General features: G+C 39.8%; 2 protein-coding genes across 2 annotated transcripts in view; both read left to right on the top strand.

The window, feature by feature from the left end:
* The window catches only part of LOC140680170 (uncharacterized), a 28,890-nt gene extending 21,215 nt beyond the window's left edge, over positions 1–7,675 (top strand). The window contains exons 5-6 of the mRNA XM_072916548.1: positions 2,747–3,469; positions 7,488–7,675. Of these exons, the coding sequence (XP_072772649.1) occupies positions 2,747–3,469; positions 7,488–7,675 (911 nt within the window). The remainder of the gene's footprint in view (positions 1–2,746; positions 3,470–7,487) is intronic.
* LOC133570603 (uncharacterized) overlaps positions 1–12,810 on the top strand; it is a 95,949-nt gene that overhangs the window by 63,830 nt on the left and 19,309 nt on the right. The gene's annotated exons all lie outside the window — the stretch shown is intronic.

Consider the following 12,810-nt stretch of genomic DNA (forward strand, 5'->3'; position numbering starts at 1 on the left):
TGGATGAAATAAATTGAGAATGTTTATCTTCTTCTTTGTACTTTGTAAACACTTTAAGTGTGAAGAGTTTCTTGAAGTGGATCATATTAGTACATTGTTTGATTGCTTTGCTTAATCCATTCCATCATTTAATTCCACATACTGATATACTGAAGGTCTTAAGTGTTGTACGTGCATACAAATGTTTTAAATTACATTTTTCTCTAAGATTATATTTCTCCTCTTTTGTTGAGAATTGTTGTACATTCTTGGCTAGCAGGTTATAGTTTGCTTTGTGTATCATTTTAGCTGTTTGCTAATTCACTATGTGGTGGAATTTCAGTATTTGTGATTCTATAAATAAAGTGTTTGTATGCTGTCTATATCCAACATGATGTATTATTATAACTGATCTTTTTTGTAACACAGTTAATGAATGAAGTGTACTTTTGTAGTTATTTCCCATATTTCTACACAATAAGTCAGATATGTAACACTAGTGAGCAGTAGAGAATATGAAGTCATTTTTGGTCTAGAACATGTTTTGCTGTATTCATTGTTGACGTGTTTCTTGCTACTTTATGTTGTATATTTTTTACATGAGATTTCCAGTTCAATTTATCATCAATTATAAAACCTAGAAATTTGGTTTCATTTACCGTATTTTTCGGAGTATAAGTCGCTCCGGAGTTTTAGTCGCACTGGCTGAAAATGCATAATAAAGAAGGAAAAAAACATATATAAGTCGCACTGGACTATAAGTCGCATTTTTTGGGGAAATGTATTTGATGAAAGCCAACACCAAGAATAGACATTTGAAAGGCAATTTAAAATAAATCAAGAATAGTGAACAACAGGCTGAATAAGTGTACGTTATATGAGGCATAAATAACCAACTGGTATGTTAACGTAACATATTATGGTAAGAGTCATTCAGATAACTATAACATATAGAACATGCTATACGTTTACCAAACAATCTGTCACTCCTAATCGCTAAATCCCATGAAATCTTATACGTCTAGTCTCTTACGTGAATGAGATAAATAATATTATTTGATATTTTACGGTAATGTGTTAATAATTTCACACATAAGATGCTCCTGAGTATAAGTCGCACCCCCGGCCAAACTATGAAAAAAACTGCGACTTATAGTCTGAAAAATGCGGTACTCTTTCAATTTCTATTCCGTCTATTTGTGTCTGACTTTCTCTTCTACTGTTACCAAATAGTCTTATTTTACTTTTACTGAGATTCAATGATAGTCTGTTTTTGTCAAAGCATCTTTTTAATGTGTTCATTTCTTCTGTTATTATTTGTATTATTTTCTGTGTGTTCTCTCCTGAACAGAAAGCAGTTGTGTCGTCCGCAAATAAAACTAACTTTAAGTCCTTTGTAACTTTACAAATGTAATTTATATAAAGATGAAACAATCTTGGTCCCAGTATTGATCCGTGAGGTACACCACAGGATATATTTAGTGTTGTAGAAGTGTGTTGGCCTAGCTTCACGTATTGCTTCCTGTTGGTTAAAAAGCTTCTTACCCAGTTCAAGACCAACCCTCTGATGCCATATCGTTCCAGTTTTGTTATTAAAATATCATGATTAATTGTGTCAAATGCTTTAGTTAAGTCCATGAATACTGCGGCCGCACATTCTTTACCATCTATTACAATGCTCATTTCCTCTGTTATTTGGATTAATGCTATCCATGTTGAGATATTAGCTGTGAATTCTGGTGTGTAGTTAGTAAACTTGTGTATGTCTCCATTCTAATAATTTGGTACGACTTTTGTAATTTTCATTTTGTCAGGGAATTTGCTGGTTAGAAATGATACGTTGCTGATATATGTCAGAGGTTCTGAAATGTCTTCTATAACCTTTTTTATGGTTACCATATCTATTCCATGACAGTCGGTTGAGGTCTTGGATTTACAATATTTTACAAATTTTGATTATTTCTTCTTTTGTCACGTTCTTAAGAAACATGGAATTGGGATTTCTGTCTATGAGCTCACTCAAGTCCTCAACTGATCCATCATCTGCATTTGGAAATCTTTGTTCCACATTGTTTCCAATATTTACAAAGTAATCATTAAAACGTTCAACTATTTGGTTTATATTGTCATTTTTTGTATTTCCATGTAGAAAGTACTGGGGGTAATCTTTCTTAGCAGCATTTTTAATGATGCTATTTAGGATGCCCCATGTTGCTCTCATGTTGTTTCTGTTCTTCTTTAATAATTGTCTGTAGTATTCCTTCTTACATGTTCCTAGTATACCAATTAGCTTGTTTTTATATTTCTTATACTTATTTATAGATGTCTGTGTTATTGATATTCCATGTAATGTATTTTTTTTGTGACAAGCATTTTTCAGTCCTTTTGTCATCCATGGTTGGTTGTTTTTCTTTTGCTTCTTACTAACTTCTTTCCATGGACAACATAAACATTGATATTATACATGTGGGCCAATATATATATATATATATATATATATATATATATATATATATATATATATATATATATAAATGCTGTTAAATGTAGCTTTGATGTGGCAAGCTACTTTTGCAGTGTAGCTTGTAGTGTAGCGTGCTACAATTGTCTGAGGATAGCTTAGCTACATTTAATTGAGAGTAACTTGTAGCTTAGCTTACTACATTGTCCAGGTAGCTTGCCCATCACTGTCTATTTGGCCTAGCTCACATGTCAATAGTTTGAATACTGCAAACTTCAATACAGTAACACCTCATTTGTTCTGCAGACGTCCAGCGGGTGTCAGCGGGGAGTCATGAAGAGGAGTGGCACACCAGTGTGGGACAGAAGGAGCTACAGGCCCCCTCCCACATTAAAGAGGAGCAGCTTCATGATGAAGATGAAGCTCAGTCCTTACAGCTTCATCACAGTCAAAGTGAGGAGAACAGAGGGGCGGAGCTTGTAAGTCAACACATCACAGAAGCTGATGGAGAGCATTGTGAAGATATCAAGTCAGAACCAGACAGCATCTTTGCTCCACTGTCAGACATGGACCACATGATGTCACACTCTTCTGATCACAGTGACCACATCCAAAAACCTTTGGAGAGTAAAAATGACTCTAAAGGTGATACGAGACATCACACTAACAACAAACACTTTGACTGCTCTGAATGTGGGAAATCATTTAGAAAGAAGAGTGATTTTACAAGACACATGAGAATACATACTGGAGAGAAACCTTTTATTTGTGCTGTTTGTAAGAAGAGTTTCTCCACAAAGCTTAACATGACCACACACATGAGAACACACACTGGAGAGAAACCTTTTGCTTGCTCAGTTTGTGCTAAAAGATTCAACACTAAGAAGGAAATGATATTACACATGAGAACACACACAGGTGAGAAACCTTTTACTTGCTCTGTTTGTAAGAAGAGTTTCCCCAGAAAGGAAAACTTGACCAGACACATGAGAACACACATTGGAGAGAAACCTTTTGCTTGCACAGCTTGTGCTAAAAGATTCAGAACTAAGAATGAAATGACCACACACATGAGAACACACACAGGTGAGAAACATTTTACTTGCTCTGTTTGTAAGAGGAGTTTCTCAAGAAAGGAAAACATGACCACACACATGAGAACACACACTGGAGAGAAACCGTTCAGTTGCACTGTGTGTGATAAGATGTTCAGGTTTAAGTATCAGGTCAGTAAACACAAGTGTGTAACAGTCATGGAAGCTGCAGGGATGTAAAAACACTTAAACAGTGATTGTGCTAAATGTAGTTTAAAAACACAGCATGTTTAATAAGAATGTATATTTGATGTTGTATGTAGTGCTTCTCATCTTCTAGTCTTATATGTTGGCCTGTACCGGTAATTACTTTTTAAGTTGTGTGCATGTATTGAATATTATATATGTAGCTACTATTTTATTCTATTTTCTCATTGTTAAACAGAGAACATCTTCTTATTTTTATTAGTTATTTTTTCATGCATATTTTCTATTTTATTTTATTGATGTTATTATCCAATTAAGAGTATGAATGAATAAAATGGTTAACAAAATGTGGACTCTGGTAGATTAGCAGCATTGTTACATCATGGATGTTAACTACTGCAAAACATCAACAAAGAAGAAAAATGCTGAAGTTAGCAACACATCACTGAACTTTAGAGCCATCGTGAGTGGAGTTGCTTGTTTTTATTGCTGCATTTGTACTTATTTCACCTCACATCTGGCACCGTGCAGTAAAAAATGGGATATTTATTTATTAAAGAACACAAACCGAGAGCAACAGGGAACTATGAAGAAAACAAAGCAAACTGCTGAAACCCAGCAAAACACTCACAGGAAATGTGGAGCAGATGGCGTCCACAAAGTACGTGCGTACTAGAGCTTGGCATCAAAAAGTATAGTCGATGGTCACCCGTGAACAAAGAATAATGTCCAGACAACGAAGGTAGCAAAAGGATCAATTTAAATAGTCTTGATTGCAAACAGAAAACAGGTGAGGGGAAATGCTCGGGGACAGAAGTGAAGCAGCCACAGGAAAACACCAACAAAACTAGAAGAGCCACCAAAATAAAAGCACAGGACAGGAAGTAAAATACTAACAAAAGGCAAACATAAGGCACGGCCTGGTGTAACCAGATGTGACAAATGGACTCTCAGAAATGAGCTGAGCCAAGATTGACACCCTGGATGATGAGGGATAAGCAATCTAGTGTCATGTCAGCACACTGTGACTGGAAGGCAGGATTGTTGTCTTTTATGTGGAGGCTACAGTCCGCATGAGAGAAGTGAGAACTACTTCTATCAATACAACTACTCTTACTTCATTTAGATACATTTTTTACTTACAAAATATATATTTTTTATTTTTTTATTGACATCCAGCATCAGACCTTCTTATCCATTACATCATGTTTGCATACATCATACATCTATTGTCTGCCCTAAAGGTCAAAATATTATTTTTGTTTATTTCCCAACGATGACACCCCTCGCCCCCATAAAAAGAGAAAAACAGCCAAAAAACAACACAAACTAAAGTAATAATAATATTATCAAATAAATAAATAAAAAACAATTATGATATTAATAAAAAATTTGAAGACTCGAAGACTTCTATGGAAATGCAAAAACCGAGACTCCGATATCCCTCGCCCGGACGCGGGTCACTGGGGCCCCCCTCTGGAGCCAGGCCCGGAGTTGGGGCACGATGCAAGCACCTGGTGGTCGGGCCTGTCCCCATGGGGCCCGGCCGGGCACAGCCCGAAGAGGCAACATGGGTCCCCCCTCCAATGGGCTCACCACCCATAGCAGGGGCCATAAAGGTCAGGTGTGTTGTGAGCTGGGCGGCAGCCAAAGGCAGGGCACTTGGCGGTCCGATCCTCGACTACATAAGCTGGCTCTTGGGAAGTGGAATGTCACTTCACTGTGGGGAAAAGAGCCTGAACTAGTACCCTAGGTGGAGAAGTTCCGGCTGGATATAGTCGGACTCACTTCGACGCACAGCAAGGGCTCTGGAACCAGTTCTCTCGAGAGGGGCTGGACTCTCTTCCACACTGGCGTTGCACGCAGTGAGAGGCAACGGGCTGGGGAAGCAATTCTTGTTGCCCCCCGGCTCAAAGCCTGCACGTTGGAGTTCAACCCAGTGGACGAGAGGGTAGCTTACCGCCGCTTTCGGGTGGGGGGACGGGTCCTGACTGTTTGTGCTTACGCACCAAACGGCAGTTCAAAGTATCCACCCTTTTTGGATACACTCGAGGGAGTACTGGAAAGTGCTCCCCCGGGTGATTCCCTTGTCCTACTGGGGGACTTCAATGCTCATGTTGGCAACGACAGTGAAACCTGGAAAGGCGTGATTGGGAAGAATGGCCGCCCGGATCTGAACTTGAGTGGTATTTTGTTATTGGACTTTTGTGCTCGTCACAGATTGTCCATAACAAACACCATGTTCAAACATAAGGGTGTCCATATGTGTACTTGGCACCAGGGCACCCTAGGCCGCAGTTCCATGATCGACTTTGTAGTTGTGTCATCGGATTTGCGGCCTCATGTTTTGGACACTCGGCTGAAGAGAGGGGCGGAGATTTCTACATATCACCACCTGGTGGGGAGCTGGCTGCGATGGTGGGGGAGGATGCCGCACAGACCTGGCAGGCCCAAACGCATTGTGAGGGTTTGCTGGGAACATCGAGCAGAGTCTCCTGTCAGAGAGAGTTTCAATTCCCACCTACGGAAGAACTTGGAAAATGTCACGAGGGAGGTGCTGGGCATTGAGTCCGAGTGGACCATGTTCCGCACCTCTATTGTCGAGGCGGCTGATTGGAGCTGTGGCCGTAAGGTAGTTGGTGCCTGTCGTGGCTGTAATCCTAGAACCTGTTGGTGGACACTGGCGGTAAGGGATACCGTCAAGCTGAAGAAAGAGTCCTATCGGGTTCTTTTGGCTCATAGGACTCCGGAGGCAGTGGACAGGTACCGACAGGCCAAGCGGTGTGCGGCTTCAGCGGTCGCGGAGGCAAAAACTCGGACATAGGAGGAGTTTGGGGAAGCGACTTCCGGACGGCTTCGAAGCGATTCTGGAACACCATCCGCCGCCTCAGGAAGGGGAAGCAGTGCACTGTCAACACCATGTATGGTGAGGATGGATGAGAACCGCCCGGAGTTCCTTAAAGGCCTACTGAAATGATTTTTTTTTTAATTTAAACGGGGATAGCAGATCCATTCTATGTGTCATACTTGATCATTTCGCGATATTTCCATATTTTTGCTGAAAGGATTTAGTAGAGAACATCGACGATAAAGTTCGCAACTTTTGGTCGCTGATAAAAAAGCCTTGCCTGTACCGGAAGTAGCGTGACGTCACAAGTTGAAAGTCTCCTCACATTTCCCCATTGTTTACAATGATGGCCGCCAGCAGCGAGAGCGATTCGGACCGAGAAAGCGACGATTTCCCCATTAATTTGAGCGAGGATGAAAGATTTGTGGATGAGGAAAGTGCGAGTGAAGGACGAGTGGGGAGTGGAAGCGATTCAGATAGGGAAGAAGCTGTGAGAGGGATAGAGCCATACCGCTTTGAACCCGACGCTGACGGTGACGGTCAGGAGGACGCTGCTGGTATTGATGCTGGAGTAGCACACGACATAGATCTTCTTCAGAATACAGAATAGTAAAATGTTATTTATTTATAGACTAGTTTTAGCTTGTGGCCTAGTCTTGCACTGTTACTGTTAGTGTTACAACTTACACCCCAGGCCTATCTATAGACTAAGTATCTATCTTTGACACAATGTCAAACCTAATTAATTACCCATTATCTCTATGGGCCACAGCTCCATATACCGGCAATACTAAAAATATGCATGTAGATTAATAAGATCCACAACAAGACAATGATAATATTAATTATTGCACATGTTTGCAGATTGCAGGTGTCAATAATATGAATTGATTTACAAATATTATGAATATTTCTATTTCCAGGTGTACATGTCACAACTGTGTGAACATGGAGACAGTGGCTGAGTGTGCCTGCTGTCATGAGCTCGAGGCAGTGGCCAGAACAATGGAGCAGGAAGGGGTGGAGACGTGCATCATAGACCACCCTGGCTTTCAATCTGTGTGTCTGGATGAATGGGTGCTGCAGACAGCGTATTACGCCTACAAACAGCAATATGGCGTGCTGCAGCAACAGCAAAATGAGTGAGGCACTAATAAGTTTAAATCATTCTTTATTCTATCAACCTTTGGAAGATAAGTCAGAATGAGCACTTTCTTATTCTTATTCTGTGAAATGTACTGTGCTACAATGTACATGACATTATATATCATAGAAGTATTACATACATGGACCGTAGATGTCAACAATATTTACAATTTACTGCAACAGTAAATGACAAATGAATAGAATGCATGACAATGTCTTTTGCATCTCAGAGAACAGTGAGTCACTGTGTATCCATGTCCGGATAATAACAGGTGCCATCATTTGCTATCAACTATTCTGTACTTGCAGGCGGAGACGACACATAGCATATCGACAGTTTGTACAAATGTACAATACTTTACATTAATGCCTATTGTAGTCTTTTGACAGTATTGACACTATTGACAGTAATGTCAGTAAATGTACGATACTTTATACTGCAGAATAACTTGACTAGAACTTGAAGCAATAATTATATGTAGACTATTTTATTGTTAATTTATTTCATTGTTCATGGAGTAGTCCAGTGGTTCTCAAATGGGGGTACGCGTACCCCTGGGGGTACTTGAAGGTATGCCAAGGGGTACGTGAGATTTTTTTTAAATATTCTAAAAATAGCAACAATTCAAAAATCCTTTATAAATATATTTATTGAATAATACTTCAACAAAATAAATGTTTAGAATTAAGTTCATGAATCCAGATGGATCTCTATTACAATCCCCAAAGAGGGCACTTTAAGTTGATGATTACTTCTATGTGTAGAAATCTTTATTTATAATTGAATCACTTGTTTTTTTTACAACAAGTTTTTAGGGTTTTTTTTGTTTTTTTTCCCAAATAGTTCAAGAAAGACCACTACAAATGAGCAATATTTTGCACTGTTATACAATTTAATGAATCAGAAACTGATGACATAGTGCTGTATTTTACTTCTTTATCTCTTCAACCAAAAATGCTTTGCTCAATTTAAGTGGACCCCGACTTAAACAAGTTGAAAAACTTATTGGGGTCAATTGTACGGCATATGTACTTCACTGTGCAACCTACTAATAAAAGTCTCAATCAATCAATCAAAAAAACATAGTAACAATGTTGTGTATTTACTGGCATTGTCCTCTAGAGGTCACTGATGTGTGCTCTTTTCCAGAGTCGTGTAGAGAGAGAGTTTGGCCAACCCGGGTTCAGAGTCGGTGTCTAACAAGGTGCCCTGTAGTCACCTGAGGGGATTTGACCAATTAGAGAGAGTATGGCCAGACAGTCTCCCAAATGATTGGTTAAAAACCCTTCACGTGACTACAGGGTGCCATGTTGGACACCAACTCCAAAACCCTGTTGGCTATACTCTCTCTATACTCTTTCTGCCCCTTTCTGGCCTCGGATGACACTCACTACGTCACATAAGGCAGTGTGAAAGTTACGTCCCTCGATAAAACATGTCTGTGTTGAAGTGAATGAATGAACTGGTATTGTGTTTTGCATATGGTGAATGTTTATATTCATGTTGGAGAAAGCAAAGCAGCAGGTTAACTAGTAGCTATTTCACTCTGGGCACATAACAACATAGGGCCCTTTAGTACTGACATTTGTGTGTGGATTGGATTAGTTCTGGCAGAAGAAGAGGCAACAAAGTTGGACCTTGGTCTGCAAATATGTCCACTAGATGTCACAATAGCAATTATTTGTATCTTTGTAGATGATGCTACATATGTAAAAGAAAAAGAAAAAATCAAAGAAAATGAGCAAAGTATATAAATAACATCATGTAAATTGATTTTGATGTTATTTTTTTAGATGTAGATTGAAAATGAACACCAATGAGTTGACTGATGAACATTATCACATCATTTATTCAGAAAGTATAAATAAGGACAAATAAAGGTAGAATATTATTAACAGCAACATTTAAGTGTAAAAAAACCAACAACATTATGATTTGTACATTTTCAGAATGTGCTTGTTCTATTTTTAAACAAAGAAAACAATCTGAAGTTGTCTTTATTTTGAAGTTATCGTGCCATGATTGTACCAGTCCGGCCCACTTGGGAGTAGATTTTTCTCCATGTGGCCCCCATCTAAAATGACTTTGACACCCCTGGACTAAATGTTTAGCTGGATGTAAACATCTAACATACATCTGTTGTTTTTCAGCCACTTACACACAAAGCCCACTTTTATGGTCAGGATGTACACTCCTGACCCAGCACACACACGCAGACAGGGGGTAGGAATATAAAACTGATGGTTTGGCTTCTCCAAGGGAGGAGTGCCTCATCTTTTGACCTGACCTCCTCCATGTCCTGCAACCCTGAATAATGACGCTCGCTTGTAATAACGCAACTTTTGGCTCAGTAAAGTTAAAGTTAAAGTACCAATGATTGTCACACACACACTCGGTGTAGTGAAATTTGTCCTTTGCATTTGACCCATCCCCTTGTTCACCCCCTGGGAGGTGAGGGGAGCAGTGAGCAGCAGCGGTGCTGCACCCGGGAATCATTTTTGGTGATTTAACCCCCAATTCCAACCCTTGATACTGACTGCCAAGCAGGGAGGAAATGGCTCCCATTTTTATAGTTTTTGGTATGACTCGGCCAGGGTTTGAAATCACGGCCTTCCAGTCTCAGGGCGGACACTCTAACCACTAGACCACATGACTTCTGTCACACTTCTGCTGTGTAAGAGTTATTAACTGGACTTAAATATGCTATATATGCTATATATTGTGTGTACCGTATATGTATGTGTATATATATATATATATATATATATATATATGTATGTGTGGGAAAAAAATCACAAGACTATTTCATCTCTACAGGCCTGTTTCATGAGGGGGGGTTCCCTCAATCATCAGGAGATTTTAATGGGAGCATTCACATACCATGGTTTGTATAGGGCACAGAGTGGGTGGGTACAGGCTGGCGTAGGGGCGTGGTGATTGGCTCATGTGTTACCTAGGAGGTGTTTCTGTCTGTGGCGGCATGCTGTTACAATTTCGCTGCGCTTGTTGAGGGATGACAGGTCTGGACGGTAAATAATAAACAGTTTCTCTTTCAAGCATAGGTTGCATCTTTTATTACCACTATTGTAAGGTGTGCTGGATGCAAGAATTTGCCATGTTATTGAATATTCAACATTATTGTCTTTGAGGTCCCAAATGTGTTTGCTGAGTTCTGTGGTATTCCGCAGGTTTTGGTTCCTGAAAGAAGCCTTGTGATTGTTCCATCTGGTTTTGAATTCTCCCTCGGTTAATCCTACATATGTGTCGGATGTGTTAATGTCCTTGCGTATTACCTTAGATTGGTAGACAACTGATGTTTGTAAGCACCCCCCGTTGAGAGGGCAATCAGGTTTCTTTCGACAGTTACAGCCTTTTTTGGTTTTGGAGTCGCTCTGTCCGGGGGCCGACGGCTCATTTGCAATTGTTTTGTTGTGGTTTGAGATGATTTGTCGTATATTGTTCATACAGCTGTAGCTCAATTTAATGTTGTTCTTGTTGAATACTTTTCTTAGGGTGTTGTCTTTGGGAAAGTGTTTGTCAATCAGATTGAGGAATTTGTGTCCAATGTTAGTTGAGACGTTTTTGCTGTATGGGGGGTTGTACCAGATGATGTCGTTTCGTTTTCTGTTCTTTTTTGGCTGGTTTCCTGGCGTGGGTTCATAGGTGAGGGTGAAATTGTATCCGCTTTCATCAAGGGCTTTTTGGTACGGGGGGGGGGGTTGCTTGGTCAAATTCAGCTTTACTAGATGACAGCATCGATAGCCTTTTATTAATTCCGGTAGGTATTCTTTTCGTGGTGGTGGGTGGGTGGTTGCTGTCATGGTGCACGTATTGGAGTGTTGTGTTGGGTTTCGTGAATGGTTGGTAGCTGTTATTTCTCAGGTTGAAAGTGACGTCAAGGAAGTTGACGGTTTGCTTGTTGGCTTCAATCGTGATCCGTAGGCCGATCTCTTTGAAAATTTGGCATATGCGCTTCTTGGTATTCTCGCTGCTCCTTGGCGAGGCGCGACACACTGCCAGTCCGTCATCACGGTAAATACCAAGGTTCAGATTGAGGCTAGCGAGCTGGGAGAGGAGGAAACTCCCAACGAGTTCACACGTTTCTGCTCCGTCAAAACTTCCCATAGTGACGTCAAATGTTGCATTGTTCTTTTTTTGCCATGGTGTACTGTTGTGGATGAGAATGGAGTTTTTTGCGTGGATGATGATGTTTCTTTCGTTGCCTGTGATTGAGTCGTAGTCTGAGGCGAAGTCTAGTGCTTGAGTCAGTAGGTCTTGCGTGATGGAAGGGTAAAATTCTTTGATATCAAAGGAGATGAAGTTGTGCTGTTGTTTGTCTTGGATGTTGTTGAACCATTTGATTACTGCTGCTGTATTTCTCCATTGGTTGAGTGGTGTTTTGTCCTTGATTTTTGTGTTGACTCTGTCCAGGATTATTTTGCTGATTTTTCCTATTTCAGATTTAGTTGGGTTTATTAGTCGGCATGTTGGGTTATTTGCGAAGTTGGGTTTGTGATCCTTCAATGTGATGAAGGCTTCCTTGTTGGCTGTGGCGTCCACCCTGTCCTCAACGTCCAGTTCAGCCGCGATCCTTTTATTTTCCAGGTGGATGTTCTGTAAGGTGTTGGGTTGCGCTTTTTTGTATGATTTGGTGATGCTTCTGTCCAGTAAGGTGTGATGTTCTGGTATGTCCATTCTGTAGAAGTTTGTGGTTTTATCGGCAGCTATGATGAGGTTGTTTAGAGGGAACCCCCCCTCATGAAACAGGCCTGTAGAGATGAAATAGTCTTGTGATTTTTTTCCCACACATACATATATTGCGCTCTACTACGGTATTGAGCACTATTTTTTGGATAACCTTATTAAGACATATATATATATATATATATATATATATATATATATATATATATATATATATATATATACATACAAAACCCAAAAGCAGTGAAATTGTCACGTTGTGTAAATGGTAAATAAAAAGAGAATACAAAGATTTGCAAATCTTTTTCAACTTATATTCAATTGAATAGACTGCAAAGACAAGACATTTAACGTTCGAACTGGAAAACATTATTTTTTGCAAATATTAGCTCATTTGGAATTTGATGCCTGCAACATGTTTCAAAAAAGC

The sequence above is a fragment of the Nerophis lumbriciformis genome, linkage group LG28, assembly GCF_033978685.3.
Source record: "Nerophis lumbriciformis linkage group LG28, RoL_Nlum_v2.1, whole genome shotgun sequence".
Taxonomy (NCBI): Eukaryota; Metazoa; Chordata; class Actinopteri; order Syngnathiformes; family Syngnathidae; genus Nerophis; species Nerophis lumbriciformis.